At 55.1% G+C, this 12,487-nt stretch overlaps 1 protein-coding gene across 4 annotated transcripts in view; it reads left to right on the top strand.

The window, feature by feature from the left end:
• Positions 1-12,334, top strand: part of ZMYM3 (zinc finger MYM-type containing 3) — a 36,215-nt gene extending 23,881 nt beyond the window's left edge. For 3 of the 4 annotated variants that reach the window (XM_075435696.1, XM_075435697.1, XM_075435699.1), the window contains 13 exons: positions 357-522; positions 4,287-4,345; positions 4,926-5,094; positions 5,694-5,809; positions 5,965-6,139; positions 6,693-6,839; positions 7,673-7,776; positions 8,179-8,347; positions 8,469-8,620; positions 9,085-9,199; positions 10,111-10,365; positions 10,453-10,570; positions 10,983-12,334. In XM_075435696.1, the coding sequence (XP_075291811.1) occupies positions 357-522; positions 4,287-4,345; positions 4,926-5,094; positions 5,694-5,809; positions 5,965-6,139; positions 6,693-6,839; positions 7,673-7,776; positions 8,179-8,347; positions 8,469-8,620; positions 9,085-9,199; positions 10,111-10,365; positions 10,453-10,570; positions 10,983-11,181 (1,944 nt within the window). In that variant the 3' untranslated portion in view covers positions 11,182-12,334. The remainder of the gene's footprint in view (positions 1-356; positions 523-4,286; positions 4,346-4,925; positions 5,095-5,693; positions 5,810-5,964; positions 6,140-6,692; positions 6,840-7,672; positions 7,777-8,178; positions 8,348-8,468; positions 8,621-9,084; positions 9,200-10,110; positions 10,366-10,452; positions 10,571-10,982) is intronic. The other variant, XM_075435700.1, reaches the window with a different exon arrangement.
• Positions 12,335-12,487: the final 153 nt, after the last annotated feature.

Genomic DNA, 12,487 nt, shown 5'->3' with positions numbered 1-12,487 from the left:
TGCACTGAGGAAGTTCACACTGCTGGAGTCTGGCTGGCACTGCTGCGGAGAACCTGGCACTGCTGGAGTCCTGCCTGGCAATGACGGGACACTGCTACGGGGAAGCTCACGTAGCTGGAGTCCCAAGCTGATCCTGCCAGAGCACTGCACTGAGGAAGCTCACAGTGCTGGATCCGCGGCTAGTGCTGCTGTGAGAAGTTCGCACCGCTGGAGACCCCGGCTGGCACTGGCAGGGCACTGCTGTGGGGAAGCTCACAGCACCTTGCCATGTGCACCTTTCACTGGACAGTTGTGTTGCACTCGGAGGGGGTGTGGTTAGTTACTCGTTGTTTCTCTCCTGCTGATGCGGGCTTTAGGCAGCTCGGTGCCATGCCTGCAAGCGTCAGGGGAAGCTGCTGGAAACCATCCACTGGCGGGGGCAAATCAAACACTTCTGCAACCAGCAGTGTCTGCTGCGATTTTACAATCAACAGAACCAGCCCAACCTGGACACGCAGAAGGGGCCCGAGAGCCTGCTGAACAGTGAGTAGGAGGGAGGGAGGGGACCTGCATAGCTCAGTCCGAGAGACACAGGGAAGACTGAACAGCGAGGGGTGGAAGCTTCTTGCCTGGGACTGGATGAGACGCTAGGGAACAATCCTGCACTGGCCCTTGGTGGGGGGGAAAGGACGGAGTGGGACCTAATGGGGCTTCTCGATCTCTAACGTCTATGGTTCTATGACACACAGGGCCCAGCGGGAGGAGCCGGTGCCAGCGTGCTGCCTGTAGCTCACACTCTTAGTGAGGATACTCAGGGATTTAACGTCCTCATGTTGCCAGCGGAGAGCTCGATTTACAGGGTTAGGGGACAGCGTGGTTTGGCATGATAATCCACCTGCAGCCCCACACCACCTCCGAGCTGTGACCTTCTCAGATCTCATAAACTAATCAGGATTGGGCCAGGTCAGTGCTTGGATGGGAAACATTCAAGGAAAATGCAGGGTGCTGCAGGAAGTGGTGCTGGTGATGCTGTAGGTGGGCTCTCCTCAGCCAGAGCTGAACCTAGAATGATCTTGAGGGAGCACTCAGCTGCTGGAGGCACTCTGTCTCGCGATGTTAGATTGGAGTCCTACCACTTACCCAAAGATTGCTGTGGCTTTGGGGAATTGCCAACCCCTGTCCCGGATAACCCCACTCTGCATCCATGGAGTTCCAGCTGGAGAGGAGATTTTCTCTGCCTGTTGCCCCATTTCCTATCATTAATTTGAGCCAGTTGTTTGTGGAAGATTGCAAAGTGCTTTGGGGTCCCTCAGTATGGAAGGTGCTCATAGTGACAAGACATCGCTTGGCCCTTGGACACTCATGTAGTCTCATTCTGCTCGGCCTTTCATAGGCCGTGATCTTCTAGGTAATCTGTGTCATCTAGTTAAAATGCCTGCAGCTTATGGTGGGACTGGCTTCGTGCATCAAGCTTCGACAGACACCTGCATCACAGGCACAGGGCTTTGCTGCCATCCCTGGGATTTCATGAGGTGTAAAACCCTGACTAGGATGTGCCAAGGAGGGGAAACCAAGACAAGGACCTTCTCGTGAGAGACATCGTCCTCCATCTCCAGACTCTTCCTGGTTCCTCTCCTGACAGCAGTGGGCTGATTGCGAGATGGGGGAAGCCCTGGATGTCAGTGCTGCTTAGACAGCAAAGCAGAGCTGGTCTGCCAGAAGCAGCAGGTTGCCCCAGCCAGGGGAGTCCCAACCTGCCCTCCAAGAGCCACACTTCGTAAAACACTGTGTGAGGCGACGGCTCAAGTGACAGCACACTGGAGTGACCTGGATGAGGAATTGTTGGTTTCTGCTGACAAGAGGGTGCCCAAGGGGAGTCTGCTTGATGGGACACAGACTGTCCTGCTGCCCAGGGAAGGAAGAGGTATTGAGCTTGTTGGTTCGTGTAGCTCACCAAGTGAGTCATTCCACAGCCCTAGACATGCAGTTCCATTTGTCCTCTGTTTTCAAGGCATCTCCCTTGTGAGGGACCAGTAACACTGCTTTTGGGACACAGGCATAACGAGCAAGCTCTGCCTGCAGAGGGAAGCATGTTTCACACTGTTTGGCCATTGTCTCCTTGGAGCCATGGACAACAAGACTGAGAAGTATCTTCTCTACCACCACCAACCACGAGGGTCTGAGCCCCCCCGTCCACCACATCTCTGGAGGCCCCCAAGAACTTTGCTCTTTGGCATGTGGGGCATCACCCTTCGCTGTGCCACAGCTGCCTCTCCGTGTGCCTTGTGAGGCAGAGGACTGAGGGCAGCCAAGGAAAAGCCTGTCAGCAGTGGTGAGTGCCTGGCTGAGCACAAGCTCCAAGGCTGCCTCAGCAGCTGCCATGCTTGGTGAATGCTGCTGGTGGCACTGGGCCCTCTGTTCTGGCACACCCATCCCCTGCCAGTTCTGGGATAGCAGTGGACATCCCTGTCCCGGGACTGTGGCACGTTGCTCAGCTTGCAAAGGAAGGCTGCTGGAGCCAGGGCCTACCATGTGCTTACACAGAGCTTTCCAGCCCAGCCTGCTGTGCAGGGTATTTCAGGAGGAGCAGGTCAGTGCATGGTGAGGAACAGCTTCTGCTTGGTCAAGCCACAGTCTCCTGTGGACCTGGCAACTGTGTTGCCAGCTCACAAGGGACTGCCTAGATTTCAGGCCTGTCTCTTGGGCAGAGCTGCTGACTACTTGCTTCTCTTGCAGCCAGTGGTTGCCTAAAACCATTCATTCCTGTGACCCAGTGGCTGCTGCCAACCTGATGATCCTTTGAGTACTTGCTGATGATAAAAGTGGCCATTCCTTTGCCGAGAACAGTCTATGTAATGAGGGATTGAGGAGCTTCTGCCACAGAACTGTGCCCAAATTCTTCCAAGGGGAACTGGCTCTGCACAGGGCTGTGCAGCTGGAGAGGACAGAGGGCCAGAATTCATGGGTGGTGCAGGCAATGCCTTGACAGCTCCTTTCTGGTGTTGGGATGAGAGTAAAGAACAAGCTGCAGCTTTCCTGGAAGCCTGGACATGTAGCACATGGAGCTTTGTGGCAGGAGAATCTTATTTTCCTTAGTCTTTAATCATTGACTGATGGGGCAATCATCTTTGTTTTTGATTCTGCTGCAGCAGAAACTCTGCTCATACTCCATAGCTTGTCTTTTCTCATTCAAGTCATTGATGTCTCCCACCAAGACCTGCTGCCCATCCACTTCGGGCTGGTCAGGGGGAATTCTTGGACCCATTGAGACTATTGCAGATCCTATGGCTGAATGCTCAGCTGCAGGCTAGGGAGCTTCCTCCTACTCAAACTTACCTGTCCTGCTGTGGTGGTCAGCAAGTGGACCCTGTCGGGTGTCCAGTTGCCCAAGAGCTGTCCTGCTTTTACTTGGGAGAGGAAATCTGTGCAGTGTGAATGTCTTGTGTGTTGGTACTTTGGGAGTCTGTGTCTTTCTTGGAGAGCCTATCTGTATGTAGGAGGTGCAAATGGACCCGCCACTCCCTTTGGGTGCTGAGACCTGCTGCTTTCCTTGCAGGTATCTCCATGCATGGCCCACGGTTAGTCAGTGCTGTAGAAGGCAGTTCTTTTTCCCAGCCACATGAGTAACCAGGGCTCACGGGAGACTTGGATGAAGGTGCTCTTGTAGCTTATCAGCCTTTGAGATGGGTACAGGTTCTCTGCAGAGTAAATGAGCTGGAATTACCATCCAAGCCAGGGTGATATTGTCACCACCTGAGACTAGTGTCTGCTGCACGCACCTCTTACCTACAGGTGATCCCTTCTTTCCTTAGGGGAATGGATTGCATCCCTAGGGCTGGGACAAAGCTGTCTCTCTGCTTTCAGGGATTTCTTGCAACACTACTACTAGCTCTGTCACCTTCTTCTTAGGGATCTCGAAGCACTTTGCCAAGACACTTGTAGGAGGGAGATGGACGCACAGGGAAGGGCCGTGGCTAGGTACAGCAAGCCAATAGGCAGAGGTGGGAATAGAGCCCCTGACTCCTCTCTCTACAAGGGGCTGGGATTTCTCCTGGTGTGCTCTGATGGGGATGGGGTGGACTTCAAGGGAGCACAAACTGACATGAGAGTGACTTGGTTTTGGAGTTCTAGTGTCTTCTGAGCTGCTAGGGCTAGAGACTGTGGAAACATTAACTGTTCCTGGAGTGGCCAGGAGCAGTTTCTGGGGAGCCTGTCCCTGCTCTCTGGCTGCTGCCACCTCCAGTCCCAGCAGTGGGACCTGTTGGCCCAGGAACTCTTGAACTTAAAGTCGTTGCTTTCTTTTACAGGTCAGACTTCAGAGCCAAAACCACCTGCCCCTTCCCCACAGAAGGCAGAGACCAACATGGTAAGGCCTGTTGTAGGTAGGAGTTTGCAAGATAGCACAAAGGGGCTGTCCCCAAAGAGAGGACAGATCTGCCGTTGCTGAGGGAGATTTCATTCTTCTGCAGCAAATGCATTATAAGATGTCTGGGTAGTGTGAACTGATAAAAGCTGCTGGGGAGGACAGTGTCAGCAGATCTCCCGCAAGGGGGAAGAATAACCACCCCCCAGGAACAGATGATGGGCTCCAGAACAGCCTGCCACTGTGGTACCGGCTCATCTTTGCATGATGCACCTCCATGCTTGGGTATAGTTCCTGTCCCACTGTGTTCCCTGTGGCCCCGTAGGGCAGGAGCACCAAGTGCCAGACTCCCTGCTGGCTGCTGCTGAGGTGCTGCATAGGCTTGCTGCCTACCAGGAGCAGCTTGGCAGTCCTTTGGCCAGGTCTGACTGACTGTGGGAGTGTCCACGTGCATGTGTCTGTGTGCTGAGGACCGCCAGGCTCCAGGAGGTGCTTTGGGAGTCTCTCCAGCTGTACCCGTGGTTGGGAAGGGGTGCTGCTGCCTGAGGTCGACACCAACCTCCTGCTTTCTGCGTTTCCTCAGCTTTCAGCAAAGACGTCCTCAGCCCAGATATCTCCAGCCGCACCACCTCCCCCGCCCCCTCCAGTTCCAGCCACCCCTCGGAAAAACAAAGCTGCCATGTGTAAACCACTGATGCAGAACCGGGGCGTTTCCTGCAAGATGGAAATGAAGTCCAAAGGATGTCAGACAGGTAGGAAAACGAGACACAACTGCAGGATTACAGGGACATTTTGGAAAAGGCGAGTAGCACATCCCTGCTCCAGACTAAATGTGCATCCAGCTTGAAATGCTGGACACAGCAGCTGGGTGTTTGGCACCGTGCTGAGGAGTCTCAGGGCAGTGCAGGGCACACACGGCAGAGCTGGAGGTAGGGAGCCCACTTCCATTAGCAGCAAAAAGAGAGAAGAGAGCACTGCAGCATGATCCCACCTCTTATGGGACAACTCCTGTTCCTCTGGAGATCATCAGCTTGTCTGAGAAGCCATCTGCTGAGCAGGTTCCACTGTGTAGCTCTTGTCGGGCATGTGTGTGTCATCTCCAGCATATGCACGGCAACTAGACCTCTCAGCAGGTCCACGTAAGATTAGGGCTTGCACCTCTGGCTAAGGCAAGCCTCTCTTGTTGCAGGGCTGTTTGGCTTGCTGCTACTTCAGCTCTGCCCATGAGTCATAGAATTTGGTGGCTGTAAGAGCCGTGGTGCTGGATGTCTGGGGGCATGGCAGAGTGCAGCAGGGCTGGGTGGAGGAGCTGCTGGGAGCAAGCTCACTGACATACTTTTGCTCTTGTCAGAGGCTGACTGGAAGCCCCAGGTGATTGTGTTGCCAATCCCTGTCCCGATCTTCGTGCCTGTGCCTATGCATATGTACTGCCAGAAAGTACCTGTGCCTTTCTCCATGCCTGTCCCGGTAAGCAACACACTCCACCCGCTTGTGTTCTCTTACTGTCTCAATCCTGCCCTGCTGCAGCCTTCCTGCTTCTCTGTTTGTCCTCTTCTCCTGCCTCTGCTTTTATGTCAGTCAACTGAGTGTCAGTTTTCTGCTTGGTGTGCTGCTGTTGACAGGTGCCTGTGCCAATGTTCCTGCCCACCACGCTGGAGAGCACAGATAAGATTGTGGAGACCATTGAGGAGCTGAAGGTGAAGATCCCATCCAATCCTCTGGAGGCTGACATCCTGGCCATGGCAGAGATGATTGCAGAGGCTGAGGAACTGGACAAGGCCTCCTCAGACCTGTGTGGTAAGTTCAGCCACGGCTTAGTCTGGCCCAACAGCTGGGATCATGTGGGATTTGCCAGCTCTTTAAACTAGAGCATCTGCCTGGATGGCAGCTCCCCAAAAGCCTTTGAAAAGGGAGCAGGGGAGAGCAAGTCCTCAACTTCTGCTGAGGAGGTACCAGGAGAGAAGAGCTGCAGCAGGGAGCAGTGCCTGCCACTGTCGCTTTTGGGGGTGCCAGTCTTGTAGCACGTGTACAGTACTGTTAATTTATTCAGGTGGCTGTTCAGGCTCTTACCTCAGGCAGCTTCCCTGTCAGAAGATTAACACCCCTGACCTCACAGGTCTTTTTATTTGGGTGCTGCGTTTCTCATGCCCTGGTGAGGAGGGCTGTGGCTGGGAAGAGGACAAATGTCCAGTGCCTTGCTGCCCCGGGAAAACTGGGCAGAGCAGTGCCATGGGGCTGCTCTGAGCACAGGACTGTGCTGCAGGGAGCCTGACTTCATTTTCCAGCTGTCACAGGGAGTACAGGCAAAAGACTTTCTTGAAAGTTGTTGTGATCTGCTTTTGTGTTGCAGACCTGGTGAGTAACCAGAGTGCAGAGGGTCTCTTGGAGGACTGTGATCTGTTTGGACCAGCACGGGACGATGTGTTGGCTATGGCCGTCAAGATGGCAAATGTCCTTGATGAGCCGGGCCAGGACCTGGAGGCTGACTTTCCTAAGAGTAAGAGCTGGGTGAAGCAGGCATGCAGGGCTGCTCATGCTGCAGCAGGGTCCTCCCGCTGCCCTTGGCCGACTGTTGTCAACAGCATTAAGAGCTGTGTGAACTTACCTCCCCGTCCCCTCTAACTAGCCGGGTTTGAGGCCAGGAACTGAGGGTCTTGCAGATGACTGCTCACAGCAGCGATGAGGAGACCACCATTTGTGAAGGAGTATGTGTTTGTCTAGACTAACTGACCTGTTGCGAACATAGGTCTGCAGAGAAGGAGGAATGAGAAGCTGATTTTAACAGCACAAAGGGCAGGGTGGTGGGACTGGTGTGCTTATGGATGGTGATTCTAGAGGATCCAGCAAGGCAAGAGAGAGACCTGGTCAGGGCATGACATCCTGGGAGATGGCAAAATTGCTGAGTGTCCGTTAGCGGGCAGAAGGTGGAAGAAGAGGCCGGGACTTGCAAGAGCACAACAGTGCTGAGGCAGGATGCTAGCAGCAACGGACAGAGAACTGGGGTGCCTGTGCCTGGCTGTCCCCAGTGCTGGCCTGGCACAAGGAGATAAAGAACGTTCCTCAGGTTTCAAAAACAAACAAGAAACTGTCAGAGCAGAGGATGTGGGGCTCTGGTTAGTCTGAGTGGGTGCTGCCTTCAAAGCTTAGCATTATCTGCCAGAGCTGTATTTCCTTTGTTGGGCTGTGGCTGGAAGTTCATACCAGGCAGTTATGGAGCATGTGAAGCGTTGGGCCATGTGTTCCCCCTTCATCTTGCTGTAAGAGCCAGGCCAGTGCAGGGGACAGGATGAGTAGTCTCAGCTGAGTCTTTCTGCCTGTGTTTCCTTTCAGACCCTCTAGACATCAACCCCAGTGTGGACTTCCTCTTTGACTGCGGGCTGGTGGGACCAGATGATGTGTCCGCAGAGCAAGATCTGCCTCGTGCTGTCCGAAAGGTGAGTTCTCCATGGGTACTGCCTGCTTTGAGCTCTTTGGGTTTGGAGTGGGAGCTGCTGTCTGGGATGTATGAGGTGAAGCGTGCCAGAGGGTTTGGTGCGCTGGTGTGGTTGTGCCCTCTCCTGTCAGGGCATGCCTGGCCTGTGGGTCACTCCTTGAATGAAAATACTTGGAGACTTTGGAGGAGCTGTGAATGATACAGGTGGTGTGAGAGCTGGCCTTTCTCCTCCCTGTGGTTCTTATAACTAACGGGCATTGCTGTCTTAACTGTCAGCAGAAGGATGCTGGCATGGGCACAGGCACACTGGGAGGAAGCTGGCAGTCAGCAAGTCTGAGGAGTGGCCAGGACTCTTGCATCTGTCCCAGGTAGGTGCCCAGTCTCACAACACACCTCTCTGCAGGGACAGAAGCGTCTGGTGCTCTCTGAAAGCTGTTCCCGGGACTCAATGAGCAGCCAGCCCAGCTGCACAGTGCTGAACTACTCATACGGTGTGAATGCGTGGAAGTCCTGGGTGCAAGCCAAGTATGCAGGTGGAGAGACCAGTAAGGGAGAGGAGCTACGCTTTGGCCGTAAGTGCCCTGTCCGGATGGGGTGGAGTGGCAGAAACCTCCCAGAAGCTGGGTCCCAGGGTGTTGAGGTGCTTCTGGCCTTGCAGGCTATTGTCTGAGACTGCTGTGCTTGCCTCCACAGCCAAGCCCATGAGGATCAAGGAAGACATCTTGGCCTGCACAGCAGCTGAACTCAACTACGGACTGGCCCAGTTTGTCAAGGAGATAACACGGCCCAATGGGGAGCGCTATGAACCGGATAGCATCTATTACCTCTGTCTTGGCATCCAGCAGGTAAGGGAGGGCTTGCTGCCTTCAAGTCCCCCGCAGCCAGACCTGGGGGTCAGATGTGGTGAGGGAGCTTGTACCCTTTATGGTGTCTTCTGGGGACCCCGAGAGGCTCACTGGACTCTCCTTCAGTGCCTCACCCCAGGACAGCAGTCACCTGGTTCGATCTTTGTTCCCAAGCCCAGCAGCTGGGGTGGCAGCTATTCCCTAGCCTTGCACCCTTCTTGCACGTTCTTGAGGAGGGCTGCGAGATCTCCCAAATTCAGTCCCTTCTTCAGCACCAAGTCTGCTTTGTCATGCCCCGGGGTTTTCTCCACAGCTCTCAGAAGTGGCTGGTGTTAGGAGTCAGCCCTGCAGCTCTGCTTGTACAAGGAGGGGTGCTCTGCATGTTGTGCCCCAGGATGTCTGGGGAGGGTTTGCATTCCAGGTGCTGCCATGTCTCTCTTGACTGTGTGTTCTGTCCTTTCTAGTACCTGCTCGAGAACAATCGTATGGTGAATATATTTACAGACCTTTACTACCTGACCTTCGTGCAGGAGCTGAACAAGTCCCTGAGTGGCTGGCAACCCACAATCTTACCAAATAGTATGTGTCTCTGGAGTACCTTCAGTCACCACATGTACCCAGTTTGGGCTTCTAGCCTTGGATCCTCTGGTCTGGTTATGCTCCCCCAGTCTTAGCCCTCTTCCTTGGAATAAGCAGCATGGTCCCGCTGTGTCTTGGGGTCATACTGACCCATACCGACAGTGGAGCCAGCCTGGTTTACGCCTCAGCAGCTTCTGCTGCCAAGAGTCGGGGTAGCTGGGAGCAGAGCACTGCTGCTTTGTGTCCTGGGACAGTTAGAATCTTTACAACACTTCACAATGATGTCTCCACCCTTTGGCAAAGAGGATACCAAGTCAGGAGGCACGCTGGCCCATGCCTTTGTGTTCTCAGCACATAGGCGAGCCCTGCACACTCTGGTGAGCATTGGCTGGGGTTGCCGTGCTGCTGCCTTGTGGGTGGATTGACTTAGAGCTCTGCAGAGGCTTTTCATGATGCTGTGATCTGGGCTGCCTTCTCTGCTGTGTCTTGTCTGTGATTACTTCACAGATTGAGCTTCACCTCTGCATATTGGCTGTCCCACGCAGAGGCATTTGGCTCCAGACCTGTGTGTCTAGGCAGGAGCTGGTCATGTCTGTCCTGCCTGCTGCTCTTCCTTCATCTCACACTGAGTGTGGTGAAGCACTGACCTGGAGTTCAGTTTGTGGCCATGTATAAGGAAGAGCCTTTAGGACTGATTGGCATTCTGGCCCATGGTTTGGCTGCGCTCTGGGGTGGCTCATGGCAGGGCAGAGCCAGCATCTAGCTCTGCTGATGGCTCTGGAGAAGTAACCTCGTGGAAAAGGGAATGTTGTGATGCGTCAGTCTTTTGCAGTGACCTTGCCTGGGCAGGGTGATGGGATTGCCACAAGGCCACTGTTGATGTGACCTGATTCTTCCTCTGTGCGTTGCAGACACAGTTTTCTCACGTGTTGAGGAGGAGCACCTCTGGGAATGCAAGCAGCTGGGCGTTTACTCACCTTTCGTGCTCCTCAACACCCTCATGTTCTTCAACACCAAGTTTTTTGGGCTGCAGACAGCAGAGGAGCACATGCAGCTGTCCTTCACCAATGTGGTGCGCCAGTCCCGCAAATGCACCACGGCCCGAGGCGTGACAAAGGTGGTGAGCATCCGCTACTACGCTCCTGCCAAGCAGAAAAAAGGCCGAGGTAGGGTCTGATGAAGCATCTTTCTGTCCCTCCCCTTGCCTCCCCGGCTGGGTCCCAACCGTGATCCTGCTCTCTCCCCCTCTGCAGATGGCAGCTCTGGAAAACGGAAGCGTGAGGAGGAGGTACCAGTGCTGGAGCAGCGGGAGAACAGGATGAACCCACTCCGATGCCCTGTCAAATTCTATGAGTTTTATCTCTCCAAATGGTGAGGCTTTCTCTGGAGAAGGTGCATGTGCCATTTTGGGGCTACTTCTCCATTTTGGTGGGACCCTGTGGGGTGGCTGCTGCTCTGCAAACATTTGTACTTGAGTGTGAAGCCTTGCCCAGGGTCTGCACTTGCTCCTATAGACTGTGTTTGAGAGAATGCTGCTCTCTGGCCCCTTCCACTACTTGCCTCTCTCCAGACAGGAAGGAGTGCAGTATGAGTCCTGGTGCTTGGCTGGTTAGGGGCTTTGGTCCTGAGCGAGGAGCTGCAGACTCAGTTTGTATCCTTGTCCTGCTGAAGGATGAGAGGCTGTGACAAGCCTTTAGCGCCTTTTGATAACCATGAGGGCAGGCCAGATTTTCTGAGGCCCTGGAGCTGATATCCTTGGGCTCAGCTTCCTCTCTCTTTACAGTCCCGAGAGTCTTCGGAACCGCAATGATGTCTTCTACCTGCAACCTGAACGGTCGTGCATTGCTGAGTCCCCACTCTGGTACTCGGTCATCCCCATGGACCGGAGCATGCTGGAGAGCATGCTGAACCGCATCCTGGCCGTGAGGGAGATCTACGAGGAGCACAGTCGGCTCAGTGGCCTGGAGGACGACATGGACTAAGAGTGAGGTGCTGCCGGGCTGGCTGTGCTCCAGCCCTGGACGCCTTGTCTCCCTGCCTTCCACTGCAGGGCAGGGTCCGTGCAGCGCGGGAGGGGACAGTGCTGCGGCAGTGCTGTCGCTTCATCGTTACCGGACTTGGACATCCCATCCTGCTCGTTACAGGCCTCTCCTACATATATGGCCCCCACGCTCAGCCCTGCCTCCCGTCCTGGCTGCTGGGTGAGCCGTCTTCTCCGGGGCCAGTCCTCACAGCACAGGGGTGGCAGAGCCCCTGGGCAGCTCCCCTTACCCAGCCCAGTCCCCCTCTACCCCCAGCCCTGACACTACCCCCCTCTACCCATGCCCTGGGGCAGGAACCGCACAATATGGCAGTGATGTCTAGGACCAGTGGCCCCGAGGCTTTTAATTGCCCCTTCCTTTAGCATCCCCTGACAAGGCTGCAGGTGGCACAGCAGGAATGTAGCTCTGTTGCTGCAGCAGGATGGTGTTTCCAAGCAAGTGGGAAGGACTGCTGGCAGGGTGAGAGCTCTTGGGTCAGGGAGAGGGCTTGTTCCCAGGAGTGGGAGAGGTTTAGGCTGGCTGTGGGGAGCAGAGGGAGACAGTGCTGGAACGTGAGGGCAGCGACCTGGTCTTGCTGCAGGGATGCCCCCCTTGTAAGCAGCCGGGCCCCCTCCCTCAATTTTGTCAGTGTTTTCTGAGTTGGCAGAAAACTGATGGAGACGGGTCTGTGCCAGTGCTGCACCTCTCTCCCCACTGTCACCCATCCTGGCATAAGCCGCCTCCCTGGTGCAAGGTGCCGTTGGTGGGTGCCCTCTGCTCTGGCAGCGGCTCGGGCTGCCACTGTCAGAAGCAAGGAGCTGCCTGGCCTCCCTCTCCCAAAGCAGCAGGGTGCCAGCACCCTGCTTGGGGCAAGCCTGGCTCCGGCTGTGCCGCTACCTGCTGCCTCCTGCCCCTCCTCGTGTTCCGGTCAGTTTTCTTGAGTTGTATCATGGGTCTCCTGTTGAGCCTGTATATATTGTTCTGGGCCCTGGCCTGGGGCCATCTGTTCTCTGTGTCCATGTGGAGAGTGAGCCGCTCACCAGTCTTGTTGTAGTGATGCCAGGGCAGTAGGACTAACCCTGTGTCTCTGGAAACCATTCATTTCAAATAAAGATGCAGAAAACTTCTGGCAGCCCCTGCTTTTCCCACCTGGTGTGGCTTGCCCATAGGGCTGCAGCCCAACCCAACCCGGCGGTGGCGCAGCCCTGGCCACGCCACATTTCCAGGGGATGGACCAGTCAGAGAGCAATGCCGCGGTGTCTGTGGG

Source organism: Opisthocomus hoazin, chromosome 14 (genome assembly GCF_030867145.1).
Source record: "Opisthocomus hoazin isolate bOpiHoa1 chromosome 14, bOpiHoa1.hap1, whole genome shotgun sequence".
Lineage (NCBI taxonomy): Eukaryota > Metazoa > Chordata > Aves > Opisthocomiformes > Opisthocomidae > Opisthocomus > Opisthocomus hoazin.
This window is presented reverse-complemented; position numbering and strand designations above follow the sequence as displayed.